The following is a 24,010-nucleotide window of genomic DNA, read 5'->3' on the forward strand; positions in this document are numbered from 1 at the left end:
TCAAACAAAACAAGTGAGCGGTGTATTTATTTGAACTAGAAGCCAAGGAGTCATAGAGATATAAAAAGAATAAATAAATACAAAAAGTGTATAATACATAAATAAATAGAGTAATCAAAAATCATTGCATGGCTATAGCCAAAACATTGCAATAGGTGAGGCCAGTCGGATAGGGTACATGCAAAAATGAAATGCCCCATTCTTTATAAATCCCCCAGTCTTTATATGGTGATTTAAAATCACGAATTTAAACATACAATAGTTCCTCATAAAAATACAAAGATACATGATCACAGCATCTATTATTTATCACTCAAGTTGACCATGATGCAGAATGCATAAACAGATTTTGTTAGCCTGCAAGTGTTAGGCTAAATAAAAGCTGCCCCTTGATATAAAAAAGATAGCCATCCCATATTGATTCTGCAATGATATAATGGAAATCCGTGTAAACATGAAACAGTGGGCTACATTGTTCTTTTGTGTTCAGCAGCCCACCATGTGTGCTATTAAACTTAATATCATTCAGCTATAAATCAGATTTTACCACAGTAACCCACTGGAGGGCGCTGCCACATTCAGCACAATGACTCATAAAGTTGCTGGTTGTGAGGACTGGTCATCGTAGCACCATAAGGTGGTAATACAGAAAAGAAAATCCTAAGAAAGAAGCACTTATAGTGGCATGGAGCTGTAAACAAGTTATTAACACTTTGTGTAGAGTGGTAACAAACAAATAATGCAATGAGACTGAAAAGGCAAACTCTTTGCACGTTACTGGTGGGACTTTAAAATGTTTGTCATGTAGGCTACAAGATAAATCCATCATTTCAGTTGACAATCAGTTCAGTTGACAAAAAGGCTCCATCGGTGGTTCACGTGTGGTCCTCCATTTGTCAGTTTCTTGGACTCCGATAAGTTTGCAAAAGAGGTTGTTGCAAAGATTTTTGCAAAAGTAGCAGCACTTCTTGCTTTTAGACAAACCAAAATGTTGACCATTTTACTTGAGTTCACAATGTAAGTGGAACATGAATGAAAAAAAATCACATTCCAAGCAATCCACATGAAAACAGATGTTCAACACGGATCTGAACAATCTTGATGTCCAAGAAGGATTAATGCTGAATGGCACATTTTAGTACATCAGTCTTGACTGGCTCGTCTTTTCTCTAGCTTAATTTTTAGCTCCTCATTGAGTGCTGTTTAAGGAGACAAACCAAAATCAAATTATCTGCATCTCTTCACAAAAAAAGCACAAGCATGAGCCTTTACTTACACTGAGTGAGAGGGGAAGGAGAGAGAACAAGTCGTCTCATTGGGTTGGTGGGAGAAGATGGCACAGGTGTTGTCAGGATTCGTCGGTCTGGAGCAGGAGATCGAGACAGGGGGCTTGTACACCAACGATCTATACAAGGACAGTGACGGTTCTCAACAGTGCAGTCAGCTGTTTTATATTAAGTCTACCCTGAGTACCTTGTTTTGGAGGGAGAGCAGGAGCCCTCGGCAGAGGACTAGTAGGAGCTGTGTGAAGCATGTGCTCTCCATTCTCATCATTGGCTGTGACATATGCTGTTGATACAAGCATATGAGTTTTTGTAATAAAAATAAATACATAAAAGAGGAATAAGGTGTGAAAAATGTGCATGGCTACTCACTGATATTTTCTTCATAAGGCTCTTCAAGTAAGAAAGGTTGCAGTGTTCCAGCAGTTTTCTCAACCAGTGCATCAATGACTTCATGTAGAGTAGCACATGGAATCTAATTCAAAACAAAAAAAGAAAATTCTTCTGTAATCACTGTGTATTATTTTAACATGTTGGACAATTAGAGTGCCAAGACTTACTGGATTTTCTACATCAATGACATATCCACCTTGATCTCTCTGAGTCACTCGATAATGTCTGAAGACGGACCTAGAGTAAACAGTACAGAATGCATTCAAGTGTGCCCAACAATCTGACCTCAGTCTCACAATGAATGTCCAAAAAATGCTGTTAATATACAGTACATGTGGTCAGTATTAATTTTTTATTTGGTTGGTTTAGAATTACCCATTAAGGTCTTGGCGTGTTGTAACAGCCAGTGAGCACCCATCTCTGCCTGGACGCAATAACATGTTACCACAATCAGGGTGTCTTTCCAAAAGCACTTCTGCCTCTGTTCGCGAAACTGGTCGAAAGCACCTGTGTGGCACAAACTAGAGTATAGCTTCTGACTTTAATTATTATGGACCTTAAATAGTAATGGCACTTACGCTGGGATCTCTCCAACTAAAGGCACTGAGAGGGGAGATGGAGGAGCTCGTGTTGGGGTACGAGTTCTACGTCTGGATCTTTCTTTCTCCACAACTTCTTTAAGCATTTGCAGCTGACCAGGTAGCAATGTTAGACAAGATGGTACATTCAACTAAATAAAAATAAGAAAAAAACAGGGTCTAGGACTGAGTTAAACAATTTACAAAGAACAGAAAAGAAAAAGCAATAAACATACATCTATAACAGAGTAAAGGAATCCTTTCCAAAGCTCTCTGGATTCCAAATTGGGGGCCTAGAAAACACATGTTATTAAGTTGCCTACACATAAATGAATGAAGTCCAGTGGTTTTGGTATATTAATTACCGTAAGTTTGGTCTCCCCATCCTTCATCCTCAGGATAAGACGAGCTGCCTCCAGGTTCCTGTCACGGCCGCAGTCATCCTTCAGAGACACAAATCCACCAAGGTCCAACTTCTCTACATACTGCAGCATACAAGAGCATTTACAGACAAGCGGAAATCTATGCAGCTAAAGATAATGTAACCATGTGATTTATTGGAAACTTACATGAGTGTCCTTGGCATTATTGAAGAAATACAGAGTGTTTCCACACAGGCAGGTCCACAGACGCTTGGACGCCTATAGCACACATCATCAGAGAAAAACATAAGGCGATGTGGATAGTGGTGTCATTGTTAAGACTTGTGAAATGGATAGTATCATTTTTATGGTCCCATGAGATAAACCATACAACGTCTGCCGCCAGTCGGTGACTGTATTGCACCAGCATCCAGCACCTGAGCAAAGCTCCAGTTAAAAAAGTCTTGTGAAATTAGTTATTTGAAAATAAATCAATGAATTACAGATAATAGTTTATAACAAAACATGAAATTCGGCTGCTGTTTGATATAATCAACATTGACAAGTTGGTCAGTGGTGGATCCTATCATTGTTGCAATTCGTGCTTAAAATGAGAGGCTTGATAATTACACTGCAAAAGCGATAATGTGGATGTAAAAATCCAGCGCAAAGGCACTGAACAGGCGCCTCGCCCATTCTCACACAATGAGGAAGTTGACAGCTCAGTGGGAATGGGGGATCAGCCGGCACGATGAACCTGCACCGACCACCAGTCTACAAGGCACACTGCAACATGACACTCGGTCCATGCTCACCGTTCCGACATACCTTTTCTTTCGGTCCACGCTTCTCTAGGTAGCCTTCATAATAGCAGGGCGGGAGCTGCGCCCGGGGTCCTCCTGGCCCGGAGCGCTGTTTGACGGGTGCTGCCGCCATGAGTGTCGCGGGCTGGGCATCCACCGAGGACAAAGGGGCGCTGAGTAATTCAGGGAGTGACACGCCTTCCCCGATGAGATAGAGCTGTGGTTATAATCTTGGCTGTAATACAGCTGGATGGTGTAGGCTGTTTCAGAGGGGCTCATTCACATTAATGGCTGAAGAACCGCAATTTATTAAACTCAAATCATTCACATAAATCAGGAAAATGTATAAACCTACCTGAGTTGAAATGCGGTTGATCATTTAACCCGTTAATAATAACAGCATGTCTTATCTGATAATAGGCTATGCAACGGTATGAATGAAACAGTCTTTTAAGTGTAATGTAAATTGCAATGTTTATTTGAACAAAAATAATAAACTCAGTCCCATTTACAATAAAATTATTATATTACACATTAAGTAGAGGTAATCTGTATATTCAGATCAGATAATCCAGAATAATCCCTTGTCTCTCCAGCATCACTGCAACAAAGGAAGTAAACTGAGACTGGGTGCCGTGAAGACACATGCAAAGCGAGTTTACATTTCATATAATTTGATTTGCGCAAAAAGGGAAAAGGTTAGAGCTAAACACTTAATTTGTTTAACCCTCACGCTCTCCTTGGGGTCACATTTTCCCTTCCCGCTCTCTTTGAAAATTTATTTTCAAATACATTTTTGGGTCTGATTGACCCGCCCCAAGAGAGCGGGAAGGAAAAAAAAATTCTTCCAGTCAATGTGACCCCGAGGAGAGCGTGAGGGTTAAATAGGTCATCATTAGGCTATTCCTTATTTTAGTGTTATAGTAAATTACAATTGCATCTTTCAGACAACTATTTTAACCATGGCAGCAGCAGAGATAAACTGATCTTATCCCTTTTGTTCAGCAGCGCTTTCCATCAATATTATACAAGGTGGGTAACAGCCAAAGCTGAGCCCCTGCTGCCCTCACACTCCCTTCTATAACTCTTTTCTTTTGATTTAGTGTAATGAGGCATGTAAAAGTACACCTGAACCACAGCAACGATTTGGTATGAGAGCCAATGCCCTGACCCAAAACACAGTCACACAGTCACCAAACCGGATCTTATGCAAGCATACCAAGAAAGAGGTAATTTTGGAGATGAACCAATGTGGCTGAGCTCCCAAAGCACCATGGGACAGAGATGGGTATAATAATGAGAAAGGGGTTAGGGGTATAGAGGCAGGTGCTGAATAAAAACTAGTGGGGGAGGGCATAATCTACTGCTCTGGGCCCTCCTTTGCTCAAAGGGCCTGTCTGTTCCGCTTCTGGTGTGAACAGTGATGTGTGGGATGAGTGGGATGGGAGGAAGCCTAACAAGAATCTTATGACAACTGAACAGAGATACGTTTTCAAAAAGAGGAATAAAACTCTCATCCCGCATCTTTGTACGGCTTTATCAGACGTGAAATCCACTATACTGAGCCTTTTGAAAGAGTTGTCACTCACAATTTATTCCTCAAACAATGGCAAAAACAGTTTATGCTTTAAAATATGTGATATTTCTGTGCCTGAAACTACACTGGAAACACTGTGGCAGTATCCAAGCCTGAGTAAATAGCTTTGGTCTTGCACTTCATTCACTTGTATATATTTTTTAAAATGTAGCATATAAAATTAAAGCTAATTTATTTATTGTATACAAAACACCACCAGATGGCAGCATATGATCGCTATAAGCAGACAAAATTGTTCAAGCAGCATAAAGATATAAATAGTGTTTAGAAAAATGCATACACATGTAGTACCAGTATTCTCAGGAGGCACATTATCCTAACACAAACATTTCAATTATATTTGAAATGCATATGTTTAAGTTTTTCTTTCTTAATGACAAAAACAGGGTTCCTGTAGCACAATTCTTAAATGTAAAACTGCACTACATGGCGGTGACATCATGTGTGGTGTGTTGTCATGATTAACTTAAAAAAAAAACAGCTCTTTGGGAGTGTCATAAACACATAGTGTACAAAGTACATTATAATAGTATATATATATATATATATATATATATATAATATATATATATATTATATATATAAATAATAGTATAATGTGTCTTGGCAAGTGGAAACAAATGAACAAGCCTGGTATGTTTAAATTCATCTGTATATAACAATTCCACGTTTATCAAGAATGGTCCCACTTAAATTGATCCCTGCTTTTAGATCACTACTTTACTATCTTCCCTAATGATATGATGATTTTTGTGTCCAAGTCCTTGCTCCTTGATCATAAACCTTGTTTGTTTGTGCTGTCAACATTACAGTGGCACCAATATTTGGACATAGTTTATTGGAAAGTACCCTGTTCTCCCATGAAGTGTCCCTTCTAACCAGTTCTCATCAATTTGATTGGTCAAGATGATGACGTCGCCTTCTTGAAAGCCAAGCTCTCCATCATTTTCTGGTTCAAAGTCAAACAGGGCTTTACAGGATGGCTGAGCTGCAAACAAAGACACAAAGACAAAATACAAAAATGAAACTTTTGGGGGGAAAAATAAATCTCTGTGATAAATTAGTCAACCAAACCCATTATGCTAATTTGAACAGGGCAGCAAATCTAAACTGTTGTTGCACTTATCTAGAGCTCAAGAACAAGTATATCCAAGTTTGTTTACAATATTTTCTATGCGAAATTTGTGCAGGTATGGCCCATGGCTATGGCAGATAGATGCAGGCCCTGGACACACTTGTATCTTGTTCTAGAGAAGCAGATTCTTCAAACAGTTAAAAGCAGTGGACATGTAAACTAAATCCTCTATAGCTCAGCTCCCTTATTTAGTTTTTTCAGTAATGTTAAGTGCTAGCTTGTTGCAGACATGCTACACTTACTGGATGACCCAAGCCTGTTCAGTTCCAACAATACTGTGCAAAAATCTTTAAGAACCATGAACAAAGCAGTCTATATTTTTTATGTTTGTACATTCACAACTGTCAAAACAAGAAGTGACATTACTATAACAATAGTGTTATGGAATATTAAATAATTAATGCAGAGCCCTATGGATGTTACCAATGAGGACTCACAGCATTTTCTAAGGTCCAAAACATTTGCACAGTACTGTGTTTAACAATGATGCATAAGAGAGCGAGAGCCCAATAAGCAAAGAGTCCTGTTCCTATATATTTCACTCACGTGGTCTGCTCTTGACTGATGTTCTTTGGAAGGATGGAGGACCTGGATATTGAACTAGAGCTAATTAATGTCACAAAATGAAACAAAAGTAGCCATAATGAAGTCAAAGGCTCTCCATCAGGGCCTTTCACACTGTAATCTGAGCGCAAACAACGTGAGGTTTACCTGGAGAGTATACAGGAGGGGGGCTGGATGCAGCTGATGAGTAGCCACCATTGGAGTTATTCATCTCACCATAATCAAAGGAGGGCCTTGGTTTTGGTGTGTATTCACGTCTTGGTCGCATCGAAGCCTCCTCCATCCTGTTTAAAATGCATGTTTATTTATTTATTATTACTGTTAAAAACATTCATTTTTTACATTTTTCATTTTTCACATTCAGTGTTTTAAAAGATTTTTAACCATCACTCTTACATTGTATTGTATCAGCCTTCATAACCAGTACACAGCAGATTCTCAGCATCACTGACCTTTCTGTGAGCTGCTTTTGGAGGCTTTCCAAGATCTCTGTGGCCCCCCTGTGGTACTGCAGCAGAGACTCCACAAAGAACTTCAGCTGACTCACCTGCTCCACCTACACACAAACACACTATTTACAGCTAAAAGAGACTTATGTTACGACAGCATTTATTTATGTTGGTGTGTCTGTATCCATTTCACCATGTAACATTAAACAAATGTATGGTATGTTCATGTAACTTCGAGCTTGCATTTTTAGGGAAAATAAAAAACAAACAAAACTGGTTTAACAACTTCTTGTTTTGCATGTGACTGTAAGCAGCAACAAGGTGTGTCAGCCAACACAAGCTCCCCTGAAGATAAGAAGATTTATGAAAAAAAAAAAGAAAAAAAAAAAAACTAAACAGCGAACAACATGAACTGAACATGCGTAACAGCAGTAAGGAAATCTGTTCCTTCAATTACTTAAAAAGCATTTCAAATGGAACTGCTGGCAACTGCTGGCAAGGGACCCAATGTTTTAACATTAACTGAGGGTACTGACTTCAACAGTTATGTTGCGGCTTGAAACAGTGAAGTCTATACGCTGCATCTTATTATGTAAAATGAGCTTGTGATTGTGACATAGCATTATGGAATGGAATGGTAAGATGCTAAATGCTAAACACAGAGTTCATTCACATGTTTTCCGACACTATAGAGTGATAGATGTATTTACCAGTGGTGACCAAGCAATTTATCTGGTTGTTCCACTACATTTTTGTTTACTTTTCTAATGTTGTTTTGACTAATCGCTCTATGACAGTTTTACAGCCAGAAACAAGCTGGATTTCTATGGTAACAGTTGTTGACATTACTTCCCAAACTCTGTTTAAAGAAATCTTAAACTCTGTTTAAAGAAATCCTATTTCTTTAAACGTAAGATTTAAAAAAAATCTTATTTCACAATTTAAACACATTTCTTTAGGTTTTGGCCTATATTACTTTGATAATAACATTATAGCAGGTACTAATTATTAGGAATAAATATCAGTGTTTGAGCATAGAGCTTCATTAAACAGAGGCACTGAATCAAGATAGTTAATTAATTAATTATTGCATTTATAGAGCGCCTTTCAAGATACCCAAAGCACTTTACAGTTCATTATTCATTCAATCAACACTCAGTGGTGGTAAGCTACTACTGTAGCCACAGCTGCCCTGGGGTAGACTGACGGAAGCGAGGCTGCCAATCTGCACCATCGCCCTCTCCATCCACCACCATCTCTTACGCACACACCACTTTCATACTAGGCAATGCAGGTAAGGACACAGCGACAGTTTTGCGACTGGTGCCCCACTGTGGCACATGGAATTCCCAGTGGTCTCCCATCCAATCTGACGAGATCAGGCTTTGATAAGGCGGTATGGCCACATAAGAAAATTTCATCAAATTAGCAGATTGTCAAAGTCGCAAATGTAACTGTCGTATCACCAAGCACTATCACGCACATAAAGTTATAATGAGACACCTTGAGCCTTTCACCACGACCAAATCAGTACTTAGAGAATTTATTCAAAATGTAGCTGTTTGTAACTGAATGTCTGCTAAATAACTGATCTAAATGTAGTCTAAGCATAAAAAGCGCCCTGTGTGCTGTAGTCAGGGTTACCAATGACTCACATCAGTTTCAAGGAGGTTGTGCATGGACTTCTCAGCCAATTCTTTAGACTCGTGGAATTTATCCAGGGCTTGCCTCAGCTCCTCATCAGGTATCTTGCCTTGACGTTTCTTTTTATAGTCATAGTCCAGTCGCCGGCCTTCCAACTTTTTCAAGTGAAACTGTGGAATTTTAAAAAAAAAGATGTGAAGTGAATAACCAGTCACAAACCTTTTTCTTGTTAATAATAATAATAATAATAATAATAATCATCATCATCATCATCATCAAACACATAAAAAGCAGTGGGAACAATAGACAATGCAAAGAGGCATTGATGTTTAATAAGTAACTAATTAAAAGGCCAATTTTTAAAGAGTATTTTAAGCTCCGATGCCTGAAGGTGGTGTATTCTACAGTGTTGATGTGTAAATTATGAAAGTAGCATCTTCTGGGTTGTTATGGTAATTTAACATATTGGAGATGTAGGGTGGTGTTTGACCATGAAGTGCTTTAAAGAGATTGAAAAACAATTCTAAAAACAACAGGGATCCAGTATAGGCTAAAACTGTTGTAATGAGTGCATATTTGAAGGGTGGGTAAAAGGTGTGCAGTTGAATTTGGAATAAACTGCAGTATGATGGTGGCCAGACAGACTCCATCCTAGTAAACCCTAGTAAACACTAGTAAAGAGTAACTTTGTCTCTACCTGAATGTCTTTGATATCCTTTTCTGCAATTGCTTGCAGTGGATCAAGAAAGTTGTGCTTTACATCAATGTCCAAGGAATCCTTGACCTCTGCCATCCTCTTCATTGCATCTCCAAAGTCTTTGAGGGCACCTCCTGAATTAACACATTCAGGACACCAGCATGAACAGATGTAAGGTATAAGGTATAGTGTTCATATTCCCAACGGGTTCATAGATGTGAAACGCTAACATAAGCAAATGGTTAATAACTACTGTAAATACAACATCTAGCTAGTGTCTTCTCTCACCAAAATTACTGTTATTGCCCATCTCTTCTCCATATTTAATCATGCAGTCGCCCAGCAGCCCTTCAGGCTGAATGTACCCAGTGTTTGGGTCCTGCCCTCGTATCTTCGACACCGTGTTTAGCATTGTCAGCTTTGCTCTTGTAGCAGGATTTGGCTGTAGATACTCAGAGGTTTTATTCATGACGTCAACCACTGCTTTGCTAGTAATATCAGATTTCTGAAAAAAAGTGAATCAATTAATTCAAAATGACAAATACAACACTACAACACACACACTAATTTTATATATATATATATATATATATATATATATATATATATATATATATATATCTTTTTAAATTAACTGACTCTCAAGAGATCTTGGAAATCTTCTTCCAGTTTGGTTCCCTCTGCTCCACCAACTTTCTCACTCATCATCTGAATAAAAATAAAATAGTCAGTATTACTGATTACTGTGATGTTATTATGCACATTTTTATTTTAGGATTATTGATGTTCAATTCCATTCACTTTGAAGCAATTAAATGTTACATGCAATACGAAATTGCATAAACCCATGCGTGTATAGTATAAGTATATCAACTATGTTTTTCTTTCATTTGGAATATTCTGGAACATAAAACAGGGCCAGCAGGTGACGTCTTTGTTATTTCTATGATGTCCAAATGTCCACTCCATACAGTACCACTATGTTCACATCCGACAGCGTTTACACTATCCACACCAACTGATGTTGATAATACATTCTTACCAATTAAGTAATACAATGAGAGTGACATTTTTCACATTGTTAGGAACCTAGTAATCAAGACTGTTGAAAACTGTACAGTTTATATACACAATACTGTAACCATGTTACTCGTCTTGTAACTTTCAGTCAGACTGATATATGATTTTATTAAATCATGTATTTATCTGTGCACTGTACAGCAAGAGTTTTATCTGATATCATTGTTGTGTAAGGCTAAGCCATATGACACTGACACTATGACACATTTTCAGTATTGATCATCCATGTTTTGTTTTTATGTGACAGGAACTGGTTAGGGCAGTTATTGAGTTGAGTTATTCAAAAAAACAAATTCCACTCTAATGTACACGCCCAACATCAGGACCAGAAGGCATCCACTTTAAACACACACTATATACACTATATACACTATATTATACTATTCTACTCAAAGTAGCCCTGTTGATTTGACTGTAAATGTTTGCCTCAGCGCAGCAGCAGAAAAGAAACTGATATAGTACCATAGCTTATTGTTAAAGTGTTAAAATGTACCTATACGGAATATATTTAAGGCGAACAGCAGTTTCTGTGTGTTTTTTTTTTTAATGCTATAAAATACACGGGTCATTAAGGCTTTACTAAGAACTGTAGCTTTGACTAACTTGGGTAGCTGTTGCTGTGGAAGTTAACAGGCTAGTAGTTAAGCTAGCAAGGAGCTAATCTTTAAAAAGAAGCGCGTTACCTGAGTCGCTTTATAGATCTGCTTCTTAAATCCGGCGACTGACATCTTGCAGTCTTTATGGTAAACACGTTTAGGCGAATTTCTCCTCAAAGTTGTGTTACACGTAGGCCAAACAGAAGTGAAGCAGTGCGTCTTCACTTTGCACCGCGGAACTCGCCAATAACCACAATTTCCTGGACTCAACTTCATGTGGGAGGCTCCAACGCGCTCTCCAAAGTGGGTCACAAAGCACATTTGTCTGTGAGTAAGGACGGCCTTTACGTTTATATCTCTCTGCATTTTCAGATAAACTTTATTAAAGGGCTATGCGTCGCTTTATGCAACTTTAAACCAGATGTATTGCCACTTGTCTTATGGCTAACCACAGTGTATGATGTGTACAGGTAAACTAGTCAACCCCATGTAAAAAGACATTTAACTTATTTTTCTACGTTTTTTGGTTTTGCTTTTTTAATAAGACAAGTACTCCTGTAGAATCGATTCAAAAGAAAAAGAAACCATTTATTACATTCTTAAAACCACATATATGTATCCTGTTGGACGACAATATAATATAAACGTGTGACTCCTGGGCTTGTAATATAGCCTACCTCTTGTACATTTTGTGATACAGTAAGAAGAGGGAGACAAACTATTCTTTGATGTGTTTCTTAACCTTTCAATAAAAAAATCTTTGACTTTACAAGACAAAGTGGTGACACATAAAGAGAATTGTGGATATAAGACTGACAAAAAAATGAAAATCACAGCAAAACAAACAGTAAACTCCAAAACTGAAATTTATCATGAACTCTAAGTGATTTATTTTTTTATTCCTATTTCTCGTAAATTTCATTTACAATATTAGGACAAGAGGAAAAGGGCTTTGACACTTTGTGAGTAACATTCACAAAAATAGAGCTTACGTCCACAGTGATTATGGTTATGGGTCTCATCTTAGGTGCAAAAGGTGTGAAAAGTACAAGGCTAAAGACGACACTGGTTATAAAGGGACAGGATCACAGCTAGCTCCCTGAGAGGCAAGCAGCAGGTCCGAGGAGTCTGCTCTCAACATCACAGCACTCAGGTAAGACATCATAATCATCTCATAACTTTCCAAAAGTGAGTTATCTGTGTATGTTACATGTGTACAGCTGAAGGACAAATGCAGAATCAAAAAAACAAAGGATTTACTCAAGTCTTACTGGCATTGATGCCCAACCCAGGGGGCCGCTGGTAACTCTGTCTTGTGAAGTGTCCACTGAGAAAGAGGAGTACAATAAGTGCTTTTTCTTCTGGCGAGTGTTGGGTTTAAGGAAGAGGAACAGCAAATGTACATAAAAATACAGTTGCTCCAACCAGCTTGGAGGGTTTATAGACTGGTTTGTTATGGCAACAGAAACAATATAAGTGACATACTGTTTTACCACACTGATGTAACTGAGTGCTGGTTAGAGACTAGCAGGAGAAGCCGTCTTTTCACATCAACTCAACAGTCCATGGAGTCCTGCCCTTTTTGTCTTCTTACCACTGGGGGCAGCAGTGATGCAGTCATTCAAAGCTTGTTTTTTTTTTTGATGCAAGACAACAGATTGTCTTGGCTGCATAATACCCCACTCCACTGTCTCACAAATGTCCACCCAAGTGTTTTGCTTTGCCCTGCTGGGTCACCCTCAGGATAAGAGGGGTTGTTGCCATAGAAACCTGAGAGTACTGTCAGACAGGAAAGTAGTCCATAAAAGCAATAGTCCACAAAATCATCATTCTTGATCCGTCTTGGTTTCTCTATCTCACTATTTGCTTTTCTCTGCGCTCCACTCTGAAATCACACAAACTAACTCTCTCCATATACTTATATATAATCATTTATTTACATTCTTACTTAAAATATTTGTTTATAAATGTGTATATAAATTAAAGTTAATTTCATTTTGTCCTGTCTCTAAGTGGCATTTACAAGGGTAGGGGTATGCGGGACTGAGGTTTCTCATTGCATTACAAGAGCCTACAAAAAGGCAGCACCAAACACTGTTTCATTTTTAGCGAGCTTGAATCAGCCTGAGCCGTGTGTCAAACCATAACTGTATTACCTAAAGAATAATGAGTAAATATTGGTCCCTATGGTGGTCGATATAAGGTAATTGTTGCATGGCTGCCATATTTTGCAATAACAAAACACTTTGTAAATTTGTGAAGTTCAGGTTTGGTACATTCACGGTTAGTGTAATCTGACATGCCCACTGGTGCTGCTTATGTCTGAGGTACATTCAAATGGTTGATCTGCAGTGGATCAGAGCTTGGAGCTGTCTAGTGCTATAAAGGGCTATATATTATTATACACATGCCCATTGACTTATTGTTAGTGCTACATTGCAGAGGACCGAGAGTTTATGTGGTCTGTAGTGTAAGGTGCTTTTGCCTGCTGGGAAAGTGAAGGACTACTTTGGGATCAAAGGAGAAGGAGTTTTTAAAGTCCTGGATTGTCTCTGTACTGCTGGTTGTTTAACTTCAACATCTATGTCCTTCTCTGCTTCACCTCGCCTCACTACCACTTCTTAATACACTTTCAGCTCTAGTTGTGCATCTAGCAGTCCGTAGAGTCTGGCAGCGACATCTCGCTACCAAACACTTCCCGGTAAAGTGGTGGGAAATTGTAGGCGGTCTCTGGGTGGACCAATCGAAAAAACTCCAGTTTGTCAATGTGGAGGTTACAGATGGACTTCATTATAGGCAGTTTAGACACCATCTTAAAGAAGAGGAAAAGCAAATTATTTACTTAAAAACTGTGCTCTAAATATCTGTCAATAAGAAGCCAGTGCCACTAGTTACAGCCCCTTCTTACCTTATCCAGTTTTTCATCAGGGGCTCCACTTTTGTTTAGACTATGCTGCAGGGCAAGGTAGACTTTCTCCTGAAGTTTCTGAACCTTTTGGCCTTCTGACAACCAAGGTCGGTCTAAAGGAGATGCAGCAAGAAACATATAGATAAATATTAAAGAAAGAAAGAATAGCACACATAAAACATACAATGATTATACATTTACTGTTGACTTTTCAGTTAATTTCTATGTACACATTTACTGTAGATTGATTCAAATTTTTTGCAATTTCCAAAAGACCCTTAGTTGATATAATGTACGACTTTTGTAACATGAAGGAGCCAACACTTCTTGGTCAACTTTTTATTCTTATGTAAATTAAAGGCAATAAGAGGAACAGAAATTACCTGGTGATAAGAGAACAGCTGCACTAAACAAAGCCATTTCTTCATCGGACAACTGTAGACGGCACAGTCCTTTACCAAGGTCAAAAACGGCACTGACCAGATCATCACAACCTGTGCAAAAACAAAATAAGATTCAGTTATTCTGTAATTAACTTGTTTAGAATAAGATTTTATAACTGAAAATCCACTGAAATGCTATTGCTCTTCCCTGTCACTGCGTTACTAATAACTAAAGGACTACTACCTAGTTAGACGTATAGTTACGTAATTATGGCAAACTACAAGCACTTTTATTTATATATATATATATATATATATATATATATATATATATATATATATATATATATATATATATACACACACACACACCAGTATATGATATAATTTGTTTTACCAACTTTTTGTTCAGCTTATGTTTAGACTATGGGGGTAAAAATAGGCAGTAGGGGGCACCATATTCTCCTCTACAAATGGGAAACAGACTAAAAAGAGATAATAGATAAACTACATAATTTGACTTTGTAGGGCATCATGGCATCTGTAAGCTGTCAGTACTAGTAGCTTTAATAGTGTAACTATATACACGCCCTCACCAAGTGCTTTGAAGAAGTGTGCTGGGGCGAACTTCCCGTTGAAGAAGATAGTGCTGTTGTTGACATTGAAGGCTCGACACATGCGGATGAGGAGCACCTCCAGGCAGCCTGAAAGGGGAGTCACAGATAGAGGCAAAGACGTGGAGAGATGGAGAGATAGAAGAAGAAGAGCAGAGGGACGAAGGGACACAGAACGCCCAAGATACTCCAACATGCACACAATACAACACAACAAAATGTAAATAATTTTGACCCAGATTGGAGCATATATTAGACATTTTTGAACAGATTAAAAAATTGACAAATAACCGAATATTAAGTATATCCGTCAAGTTTTGTTCAGTTCAAAGCATTTGTGGTAAGTAAACGCATTGTCAGATATATGCAGTTCATACATTATTTTAAGTTTTTAAATAATGTTTTTAGCCAGTTTAAAAAAAAATAAAAGATGGTTTAAATAGGTGTAGGTAGAAGGTTGGAGACAAAACAGAAGGGAGCTTAAGTTAGCATATTTGAACTTAGTTGACTTAATGCAAGTATACAGTTATTAAAGTAATAAGACAATACAACTTCAGAATATGCACTGACCTGCTTTGAGGAGAATAATCTGATCATTCTGACACAGGTCCATAAAGCCAGCAATGCGCTTGGCAAACTCTACCACATACTGGATAGCATTAGTAATGTGGTGTGCGCATTGTTGCCACATCCATTCCGCTGACTAGAGAAATAACAGAAACATACAAAGAAGCATCATTAGTAGGACTTTTGTATTTTCACTTTCAAGGTCACTTTTAAGAACATTATCTACCTTGTTCTGGAAATTCCGTGCCTCCTCAGGTGTATATTGCACCCAGGTGAACCTTTTCATGTCCTCAGCACTGTACTGGCATGTCTCCAAGTGGGACTTTACAATGCTCTGAGTGATTCGCTCTGTGAAGAACCAAATAAGCACACTGATGATTGTCACATAGTGGATACGAAAAAGGCCTGCTCAGATATAAGCTCTGCTGTCAACTCCAGGTTATTGCACGTTAAGGACAGCATTTATTGTCCCCATAGGAAAAAGTGTCCTCTGCACTGACCCATCCTTCAATGCCGCTGGGTAACCTGTAAGGAGCAGTGGGCACAGCAGTGCAGTGCTTGGGGACCCATCTCCAGATCTTGAGCAATTTTTGATCAGAACTACCTTAGCTAGAGGATTTATTGTGCTTGATTTTGGTTGATGGGGGAAACCGGAGTGCCAGCAGGAAAAACAAACCAGGCACTGGGAGACACATGCAAACTCCATGCAAGCTCTCTCTGCATTCATACTTCAAAATAAACATTTACTCAGAAGGCAAGATACCATAGATACCGCTCCATATAGTTTGTCAAGGTCTCACTATCTCATCAGTCATCACTTACACAGCCTTGGAGTGACAGTTTAGTTTTATACCTAGAGTTATTCCCATCAGTTTCTTTTCTACCATTTATTCAAGGCTTTTTTATGAATCAAGAGTGGTTTTCAGTCAGTGCCCTTTTGCTTGTCTTCACTTATGTCAAAGCTCTAATTAATGTGTCACTTTGCAGTTTACGTTTTGCCTTGATGCCTCATCCATCAAAAGCAGCATGGTATTTGATACAAATGTCACAAAACATCAGACAAGTCTCCAGCTTCTCTTTACAGAGAGGGGCAGTGAGCCACAGCTAATTATTTGCAACACGTTATTTACAACATGCTGTACACCACACTTTAGCACTACATTGATTTATCGAACTCCTGAACATCGGAATCAAAAATAGCCTTGGAGTATAATGGAAAAAGCAAATCATTAATCCACTGTGGTTGTACATAATTAATACATTTTGCAAGTTTTGGTGATTTCCACATTTCCTTACTGTAAACAGTATTAGCCACCAAGTGGATTTTGGTCTTTAAGCATCTCTTAAAGAATTGGTCAAGAGGTCGCCAGATTTTCACAATCAACCCTTGGCACTCTTGTCCACCTATTCCCACTCACCGAGGTCTGCTATTGAGCAGTCGTCTGGCAGACTGTCCAGCAGTGAATGAGAGTGTTGGATCCCGTTGCTGTCTGGGCCGTCCAGTATGGTCTGCTGCGGAGAGTTCTGATTGGACAGGGACGAGGAAGAGGATGACGCTGAGGAGGAGTTGGAAGTATTGCCTGTACTAGCCCCGCCTCCTCCGCCCAGCAGCTCCAGGCTGCAGTACTGGCTGGCCTCCTCAGGCGTCAGCGGCAGGTCAAAGAGGTCTGGCAGCGCCGCAATGTCGTCCAGGTCACTGAGAGTAGAGCTGGAGCCTCCACTGCTGTAGGAGCGGCTCAGACCCTCTTCACCGTCCTCGCCTGCACTGCTGCAGACGCCCTCCTCTCTGGGTAAAGACAGAGCAGTGGACCCTGCTCCTCCAGACCCGCTACATTCCTGCGACTTCTGGTGCTTCTGGACCTCGGCGTACAAACTGTCACGTTGCTTCTTTGACATGCGTCCAAACTTCACCGCTGTTGAGAGCAATGACAAATTCAAATTAAATATACCTTTCTTATAATTTTCCCTTTAGTTAAAATACATTATTATTATAATATTATTTTGAACATTTCTGTGTTTGCTTTATCAGTCATAGAATTTAGTTTTCAGAATACTTAATGTGCATCTGTTCACAACAACTGATATGAGACACTGAAATTCATGAGAATCAGCTTTTCAGTTAGGGTTATAAACTAACTTGGCAACACTGGAAATATGTCATTCTAGAGCAATGGAGCATAAAGTCACTGCAAATATTAGTCGTCTTTACCATCTCGACTCATGCCCAAAGCCAGACACTTCTGGAGACGGCAGTGCTGGCAGCGATTACGGTTAGTTCGGTCAATGACACAGTTCCTTTGCCTGGAACATGAGTACATTGCGTTGTTTTGCTGACTGCGACGGAAGAAACCCTAAGCATAAACACAAGAATAATGAAAAAAATTTGATGCTTTTTGAACAATAGTTACATTCAAATTTCTTTCTTGTCTTTTTCTTACCTTACAGCCTTCACAGGTGATGACTCCATAGTGGATTCCTGAGGATTTGTCCCCACAGATCTTACAGGGGATGACCTCAATCTGGGCTGTAAGTATAAAACACAAAAAATACACAGTTACTTATTACAATGTATTCATCACCATGTTATATGATAGAATATGACCTGATCTAATGTCACCAAGGTTTCCAAGCACATGGATTCTGAAGCTCAATTATTCAGTATCTTTTACTTTTCTTCACTTACAGCCTCTTATCGAAATCATGGCCGTTGTTATCTGTCGTGGCCTTGCAAAGGTCACGATGCTTTTATCTCATCACAGTCAGACTTCTGACACTCTGTGTACTTAAGGCTTTATTATTAGAAAGCCACGTCCTGAAGTCTTTTGACCAAGTACCTCCCTCTGTTAGACCTAAAGTGTCATGTTTTCTTCATCCTCTTCTTTGAACCTCCCACTGAGAGATGGTCCCATTTATGAGTGTTCCTTGAGTGAGTGCGGTCATGGGTCCATTTGAGTCACCTTAGTCATGTTCTTCAGATAGGGACAGAGCTCATTTTTGTCATTTTGACAAAAATGAGCTCTGTCCCTACCTGTGAGTAATAACAGTATCTCTTTCAACAAGTTTTTGATATCAGTTCCTTCTAGTTTGAAAACAGTGCTTTTTCTTTGCGCATAACATATTTTTTACATTCATTGAACACATCTTGAGCCTTTAAGATACAACAAAGCATACTGTAAACATTTTGAATGTTATCTTTTCTAGAACTTGATTACCTTGATCTTCATAACATGATCAGGCTATGAACTCTTAAGTGCCCAGTGTGGCCCCCATAGTGAGTACACAGTGTACAAACAGATAGACAATCACATGACAGCTGCACATGCAAACACAGGCCCTGCCTCTACTGACCTATTACAAAGCAACCATATCACTGATTAATGTTGCTCTTACTTAAGACTTTTTAAAATGTATTTGCTCAAACTAATGTAAGTATAGGGCAATTTAAACTGTCTGGAATCAGAATGGCATTGTTCTGTGGTTAAGAAGTGAAATAATCATTTCCATTACGTTTCCATCTTATAAAACAGCCATCTGTTTCTGAAAAGTGTTGACCAAAGGGCTCTAACTGATGAGGGCAGCTGCAGGCATGCAATGGAAAAATGGCTCCCTCACTTCTCTTCCTGTCTTTCTCTCAGGTTCCCCTGCCCCTCCCGCACCTCATGATTATATAACTCTTGTCTGCGAGCATTCCTCACAACACTCATTCAGCAAGCTCACTCTAGCAACACCAAGTCCCTGCCCTTCTTAGATTTCTGCCTTCCAATTGGCTGTACACTGCGCCGACTGTCTCTGCTATTGGCTGACTCACATGTCGCTCTGCTGCTGTAGCCTGTCAGCCCATGTGGACATTCTGTCCTACTGACACACTTTCCCACTGCAGGGGGAGAGGGAGGAGGGAGTCAGGCGCAATCCCGACTCACCGCAGACTAGTTTTAAGGTGGAACCACCAATGCACAGACTGCCTGTAAGACATTTCCCCAAAGGCTCATTGCCTGTATCTGGAATTTGGTTGTTACATAATAAGAATATTAACAGATTATTGTCAACATTCTCAAGTTCACCAGGTTTTACACAAGCTTAAAACACACACACTTCCACATAAACTATAGCTTGTTGTTCTTTGTATAATTTGACTCTTTTTTTTTCTGAGTCTGGCAGCTGGCAGCTGACCTCTGTGCACCCAGCAGAGAAGTTCTGGAGTGAATGTCAGTTATTCTGTGGCCACCCCTCTGCCCAGGCAGTGACACTGAGCTTCTGCTCTGGTCCAGTCTATTCTGGTCTTTGCTGCGAGACAGAATTACACAGATGCCCAAATGCCCCTGCTGCCACAACCACACAAACACCATGCCTCCTGCTTCTACACACATGTCCACCAACAGAAATAAGAAATGATGTCCTAATAACAATATCATCTTTAGTATGTCTTAAATCGGGCATAAAAAGGTCATTTACAGCAAGTCACTGAAGTAAAACACTGAAATACAGAATTCTGTATTATGTTCTCACGCTGGGAGTTGACATATTAACATAATTATTAATCTTAAACACTGCTGAATGTCTCTGTTGACTACAACATTAGTTTCAACAGTCTGGCCTCTGCCCCCTTGGTGTAAATTCCTAGAGCAAAAACCAACTAAGCATTTGAATTTTTCTCTGTCTTCTTGAGCTAAGACCACAAATATTCAAAAAGTTTATAAAAACAGACATTTTTGCTGAGGAGAATATTTATATAGTTAGCATGCCACACCCAAAACATTTCACATGAGGTGGGCACTTTATGGTTCACATGTAGAGCCCTGTACAATCAGACAGATTTACTGTTGCCTGTACCTGCTCTCTGAACAAAAGGCTAATTCAGGAAAGGTGTGGCAGCACGAAACTCAAAGAAATCACGTTATGTCTCTGTAACTCTCTAGAGCTCAGTGTCTTAAGAGGCAGTATGTTAGTGTGTCAAGAGAGGAAACCTTCGACCCTTCACATTCTCACTAAGTGTTCAGTTTATGTCATCTCCATAGCCTTGGTACATAATGTTGCTAAGTGTATAGCACTGGTTAAAAAACAAGGTGTTCTTATTTGCTTATTACACAAGTGTAGTTAGTATTAGCCTCCAGCAACAGGTTAATGGCACCTATTGTTGTATGTTGAGTTCATTCTCTTGTCATTAAAAAGACTGACAGTTTGACATGTTACACTGGGCACTTGTTAAGTCATGCCTGCACTGTTGGGTGTAGGTTCAAGGAGATGCAAGAGCCATTTATCCTCTTACTAGTTGTTTTCAAAGAATTCTGATGACTGAAGACACTGGTCAACTGAATATGGTCTTCACCAATTCAATTAACATGATTCAGTAGAAAGTATGGGACAAAAAACAACAGTCAGAAACAAACTCATTTTCACATATCTAAGTTCAATTCTGAAATTGTATGTACTACTCATTTAATTAACTCTTACTATATTTAACACTGTCTTTAAAAGAATCATGTTACTAAGACTTATGAAACCTGGCTGGCCAGCTGCCACAGCATTCAAATCAAGAGCCTTTACTTTCAAAGATGCAAATACCAGCAGAGGCCAGGCTGGGGCCCTGGAAGGGGGATTAGGAGAGGACTAAGGAGTCCATGGGCCTCCTGTACAGGGGTTTGTCTGTGACAACAACTTGTCTTGTGATCCTTGACTCCATAAAAGCAGCTCTAATAAAGAGAATTTATTCAGTCCCAAGATCTCCGCTGGTCCTCGCCAATCAAGTCTGTAAGAATGACTCATTTCTACTGAATTAAACAAATGAAGACTAATGTGTGAAATCAAGCTCCACTTTTGCTGAGATTGTGTTTGTGCATTCTAATCAAGAAAGGACAGGTTGATTGAAAAACCTATGTTTGAGAACAGTGAGCTCAGACCAGGCCATAGTTTGTTTACATTTGGATATCCTGCCTGAGAGTTTGGCTCCCTCCCTCCACCAGAGCCCCCTTCAGTTATACCTCAAATATTCATCTCTTTCCTCCCTCTAACAGAACACTGTTCTCTGACTGATGAAGCTACTCCTCCTTAATATAAGATATGTTGTACTCTCTCATTCCAGTCTACAACATTCTCCAGGTATATTCTCTTATCTTATCTCTTATGCTTAGCATGTGATTTACAATTTAAGCAAAGAAATAAGGATAGGCTACATTAAATATGTGTTTTAATCATATAATTTATTCCATTCCTAGTGTAGTACCACCCCATCCCTCTTCTCAGCACATGGCAGTGCACGACATTCGGCATGGCGCTTCCAAATGCTGCCCCCCCCCTCCCGCCGCTACGAATGCTGTATAATGTTCGGTGACATAACTAGGTCAGTGGAACAGCCAGAACCTTTCTCCCTCTCTGCTCTCACACTGTTGGCCATGCGGGCACAATGTCACCATCACATAATAACGACAACACCACAACCTGCCCATAAATGTACACTATATTGTTTATGTGATAACTCTATTAAGGGATTTTATTTGAATGCTTAATTTAGACCCGAATTATGATGAATATGCAGGCTAATATTATTCTCATTACACAGTGCACACGTAAAAGTTATATTTTTAATACGTATAGGCTGGGCTCACTGGTAATTATGGTAGAAACTGTATCACTTTTGAGTACAATTATTTCTTGATTACATAATTCATGTTTTGGTTAACAACAACCTCCTCTTACGCTCCTCCCCTCCACGTTGCATAACACTATGGATCCCTTTGCAAATTTTACAGAAGCGGAGACTTTCTTGTAATATGAGGCATTTGTTCATAGATTTAAAACAAGGTTTCTAATCGCCATATCGCAAATTTGCGCATACAATTTTCACACACATTCAGCAAGCAAGTTAATAAACTAATAAAACCAGTGTAATAAATCATTCTGTAGTAAATTAATTTTCTAGTTATGTATGAGAGCACAATGTCTATACAACCACCGAAGCTCAGAGCCGCACTAATCCAGTCATGCGGGATTAATGCGCACTGGAGGAAAACAGGCGCACTCAGAACCCCATGCGCACACATGTGGTCATTCCAGCCACGGATTAAATGCACATGCACGCACCAAACACGGCATTTGAACGACAAGTTCAAGTAAACACGTATAGATTCAGGCCAAAATAATACGGACTTACCTCGCATGGTGGTATTTCGTTGTCTGTGGTTCCTTACAACGACGGGAACTACATGTGGTTGGCGATTACACGATACCGATAATAATTTTAAAAAAGCGTGCAAGGAACTGGTGTCAAGTAGACCAGAATATTAACTTCGCCCTGGCTGCAGGGCTGGAAAAAGAAGGGAAAAAAACTACTCTCAAAGTGTCCTTTATCGCTCGGTCAAGTCCAAGCGAAATAAAATGATCAAAAAAGACGTTTTCGCTCGCATGGTAACGCGCGTGGATCCGCCGCGATTGGATTTGGATGGATGTTGTTTTTTTTAATGAAATAGTCCCACGGTATTCGAGTGGTGCGCTCGGGCCCCCCTCAGTGCTGTGACTCTCCGTCCGTTCTTCTCCTCCTCAGTCTACCCTGCTAACCTACTTTCTCTAAGCGTGGAGTCTCACATGATCTCACTGCCGAAAGCTCCTCTCGAAGCAGCTCTCGGGAACGCGCGCACGGGAGCGAGTTTAAGGTGGATCAGCAGAGACTTGAGTTGCCCAACAAACTCGGGGAAATACACGGTCAATACTCACAATAAATAAGCAAAGGTGTGGTTACTTAATGCAGTTGGCAAGAGACTGTGTACCGATGTCTACCAATTTTCTGTCTTAGAAAATCATTCATAGATCCTTGGAGAACTTCAGCATGAGGAATTCATTTGTTGTCAACACTTTCCTCCATATTTTAATTACATAGTTTTGACTACAATATTTGTCATAACAGGTTATGCTGGTACCTTTAAGCCTGAGACTAAACTAACATTTACTAAGCAGTTAATGATCCTATACCTTTAATTTCTATTGGCCTACAGACCATGATTTTACTACCTAATAATAAACCCTTTACGCAAATGTCATATACATTTTACTTATTACAGGCAATAAGCCATAGCCACATTTTCAGCAACCAGTCACTCACTTTCTGTGTACTATTTTCATTCCAAATTCTTGTTGTATCAAACATCATAAGCGACAAAAGAAAAAAAACACTGTGAAGTAGGCCTCAAGATTTTGTTACTGCAATAAAAAATGTAAATGTTTTAATTTCTATATTTTGTCTTGTCTCAATACAATACAGCTTCACATATACAGCTGAACAGGCAGAAGAGTTATTGCAGGTCAGTTTAGTACAGGAAAGTCATGGCAGGATAAAACAACAGGCTGCTTCCAATTTTTTTTCTACA

At 39.3% G+C, this 24,010-nt stretch overlaps 3 protein-coding genes across 5 annotated transcripts; all 3 read right to left on the bottom strand.

The window, feature by feature from the left end:
- Positions 1-11: 11 nt before the first annotated feature.
- Positions 12-5,575, bottom strand: stap2a (signal transducing adaptor family member 2a). Its single transcript, XM_020923376.2, has 11 exons — positions 3,445-5,575; positions 2,824-2,895; positions 2,620-2,739; positions 2,491-2,547; positions 2,255-2,406; positions 2,052-2,183; positions 1,844-1,913; positions 1,656-1,758; positions 1,474-1,569; positions 1,277-1,405; positions 12-1,199 (listed from the first exon to the last, which is right to left on the bottom strand). Exons 1-11 carry the CDS (start codon positions 3,550-3,552, stop codon positions 1,144-1,146), a joined length of 1,095 nt encoding a protein of 364 aa, XP_020779035.1. The 5' UTR covers positions 3,553-5,575; the 3' UTR covers positions 12-1,143.
- Positions 5,576-5,606: 31 nt separating this feature from the next.
- Positions 5,607-11,458, bottom strand: LOC110158711 (endophilin-A2-like). 3 transcript variants are annotated; one of them, XM_020923250.2, is made up of 9 exons: positions 11,269-11,458; positions 10,145-10,213; positions 9,794-10,010; positions 9,506-9,639; positions 8,820-8,978; positions 7,168-7,271; positions 6,863-6,999; positions 6,698-6,739; positions 5,607-6,004 (listed from the first exon to the last, which is right to left on the bottom strand). In XM_020923250.2, the coding sequence occupies exons 1-9, from the start codon at positions 11,455-11,457 to the stop codon at positions 5,823-5,825; spliced, it is 1,233 nt and encodes a 410-aa protein (XP_020778909.2). In that variant the 5' UTR covers position 11,458; the 3' UTR covers positions 5,607-5,822. The 3 variants fall into 3 exon arrangements, with proteins under 3 accessions (XP_020778909.2, XP_020778901.2, XP_020778915.2); XM_020923242.2 differs by having other exon boundaries at positions 6,698-6,751; XM_020923256.2 differs by lacking the exon at positions 6,698-6,739 and having other exon boundaries at positions 11,269-11,457.
- A 286-nt stretch (positions 11,459-11,744) lies between these two features.
- Positions 11,745-23,246, bottom strand: rorcb (RAR-related orphan receptor C b). Its single transcript, XM_020923222.2, has 10 exons — positions 22,801-23,246; positions 18,092-18,177; positions 17,863-18,004; positions 17,072-17,566; positions 15,880-16,001; positions 15,657-15,789; positions 15,069-15,176; positions 14,473-14,583; positions 14,090-14,202; positions 11,745-13,993 (listed from the first exon to the last, which is right to left on the bottom strand). Exons 1-10 carry the CDS (start codon positions 22,805-22,807, stop codon positions 13,832-13,834), a joined length of 1,479 nt encoding a protein of 492 aa, XP_020778881.1. The 5' UTR covers positions 22,808-23,246; the 3' UTR covers positions 11,745-13,831.
- Between the last annotated feature and the right edge of the window lie 764 nt (positions 23,247-24,010).

Source organism: Boleophthalmus pectinirostris, unplaced genomic scaffold (assembly GCF_026225935.1).
Source record: "Boleophthalmus pectinirostris isolate CB_2022bp ecotype Guang Dong unplaced genomic scaffold, ASM2622593v1 HiC_scaffold_16, whole genome shotgun sequence".
NCBI classification, from domain to species: domain Eukaryota; kingdom Metazoa; phylum Chordata; class Actinopteri; order Gobiiformes; family Gobiidae; genus Boleophthalmus; species Boleophthalmus pectinirostris.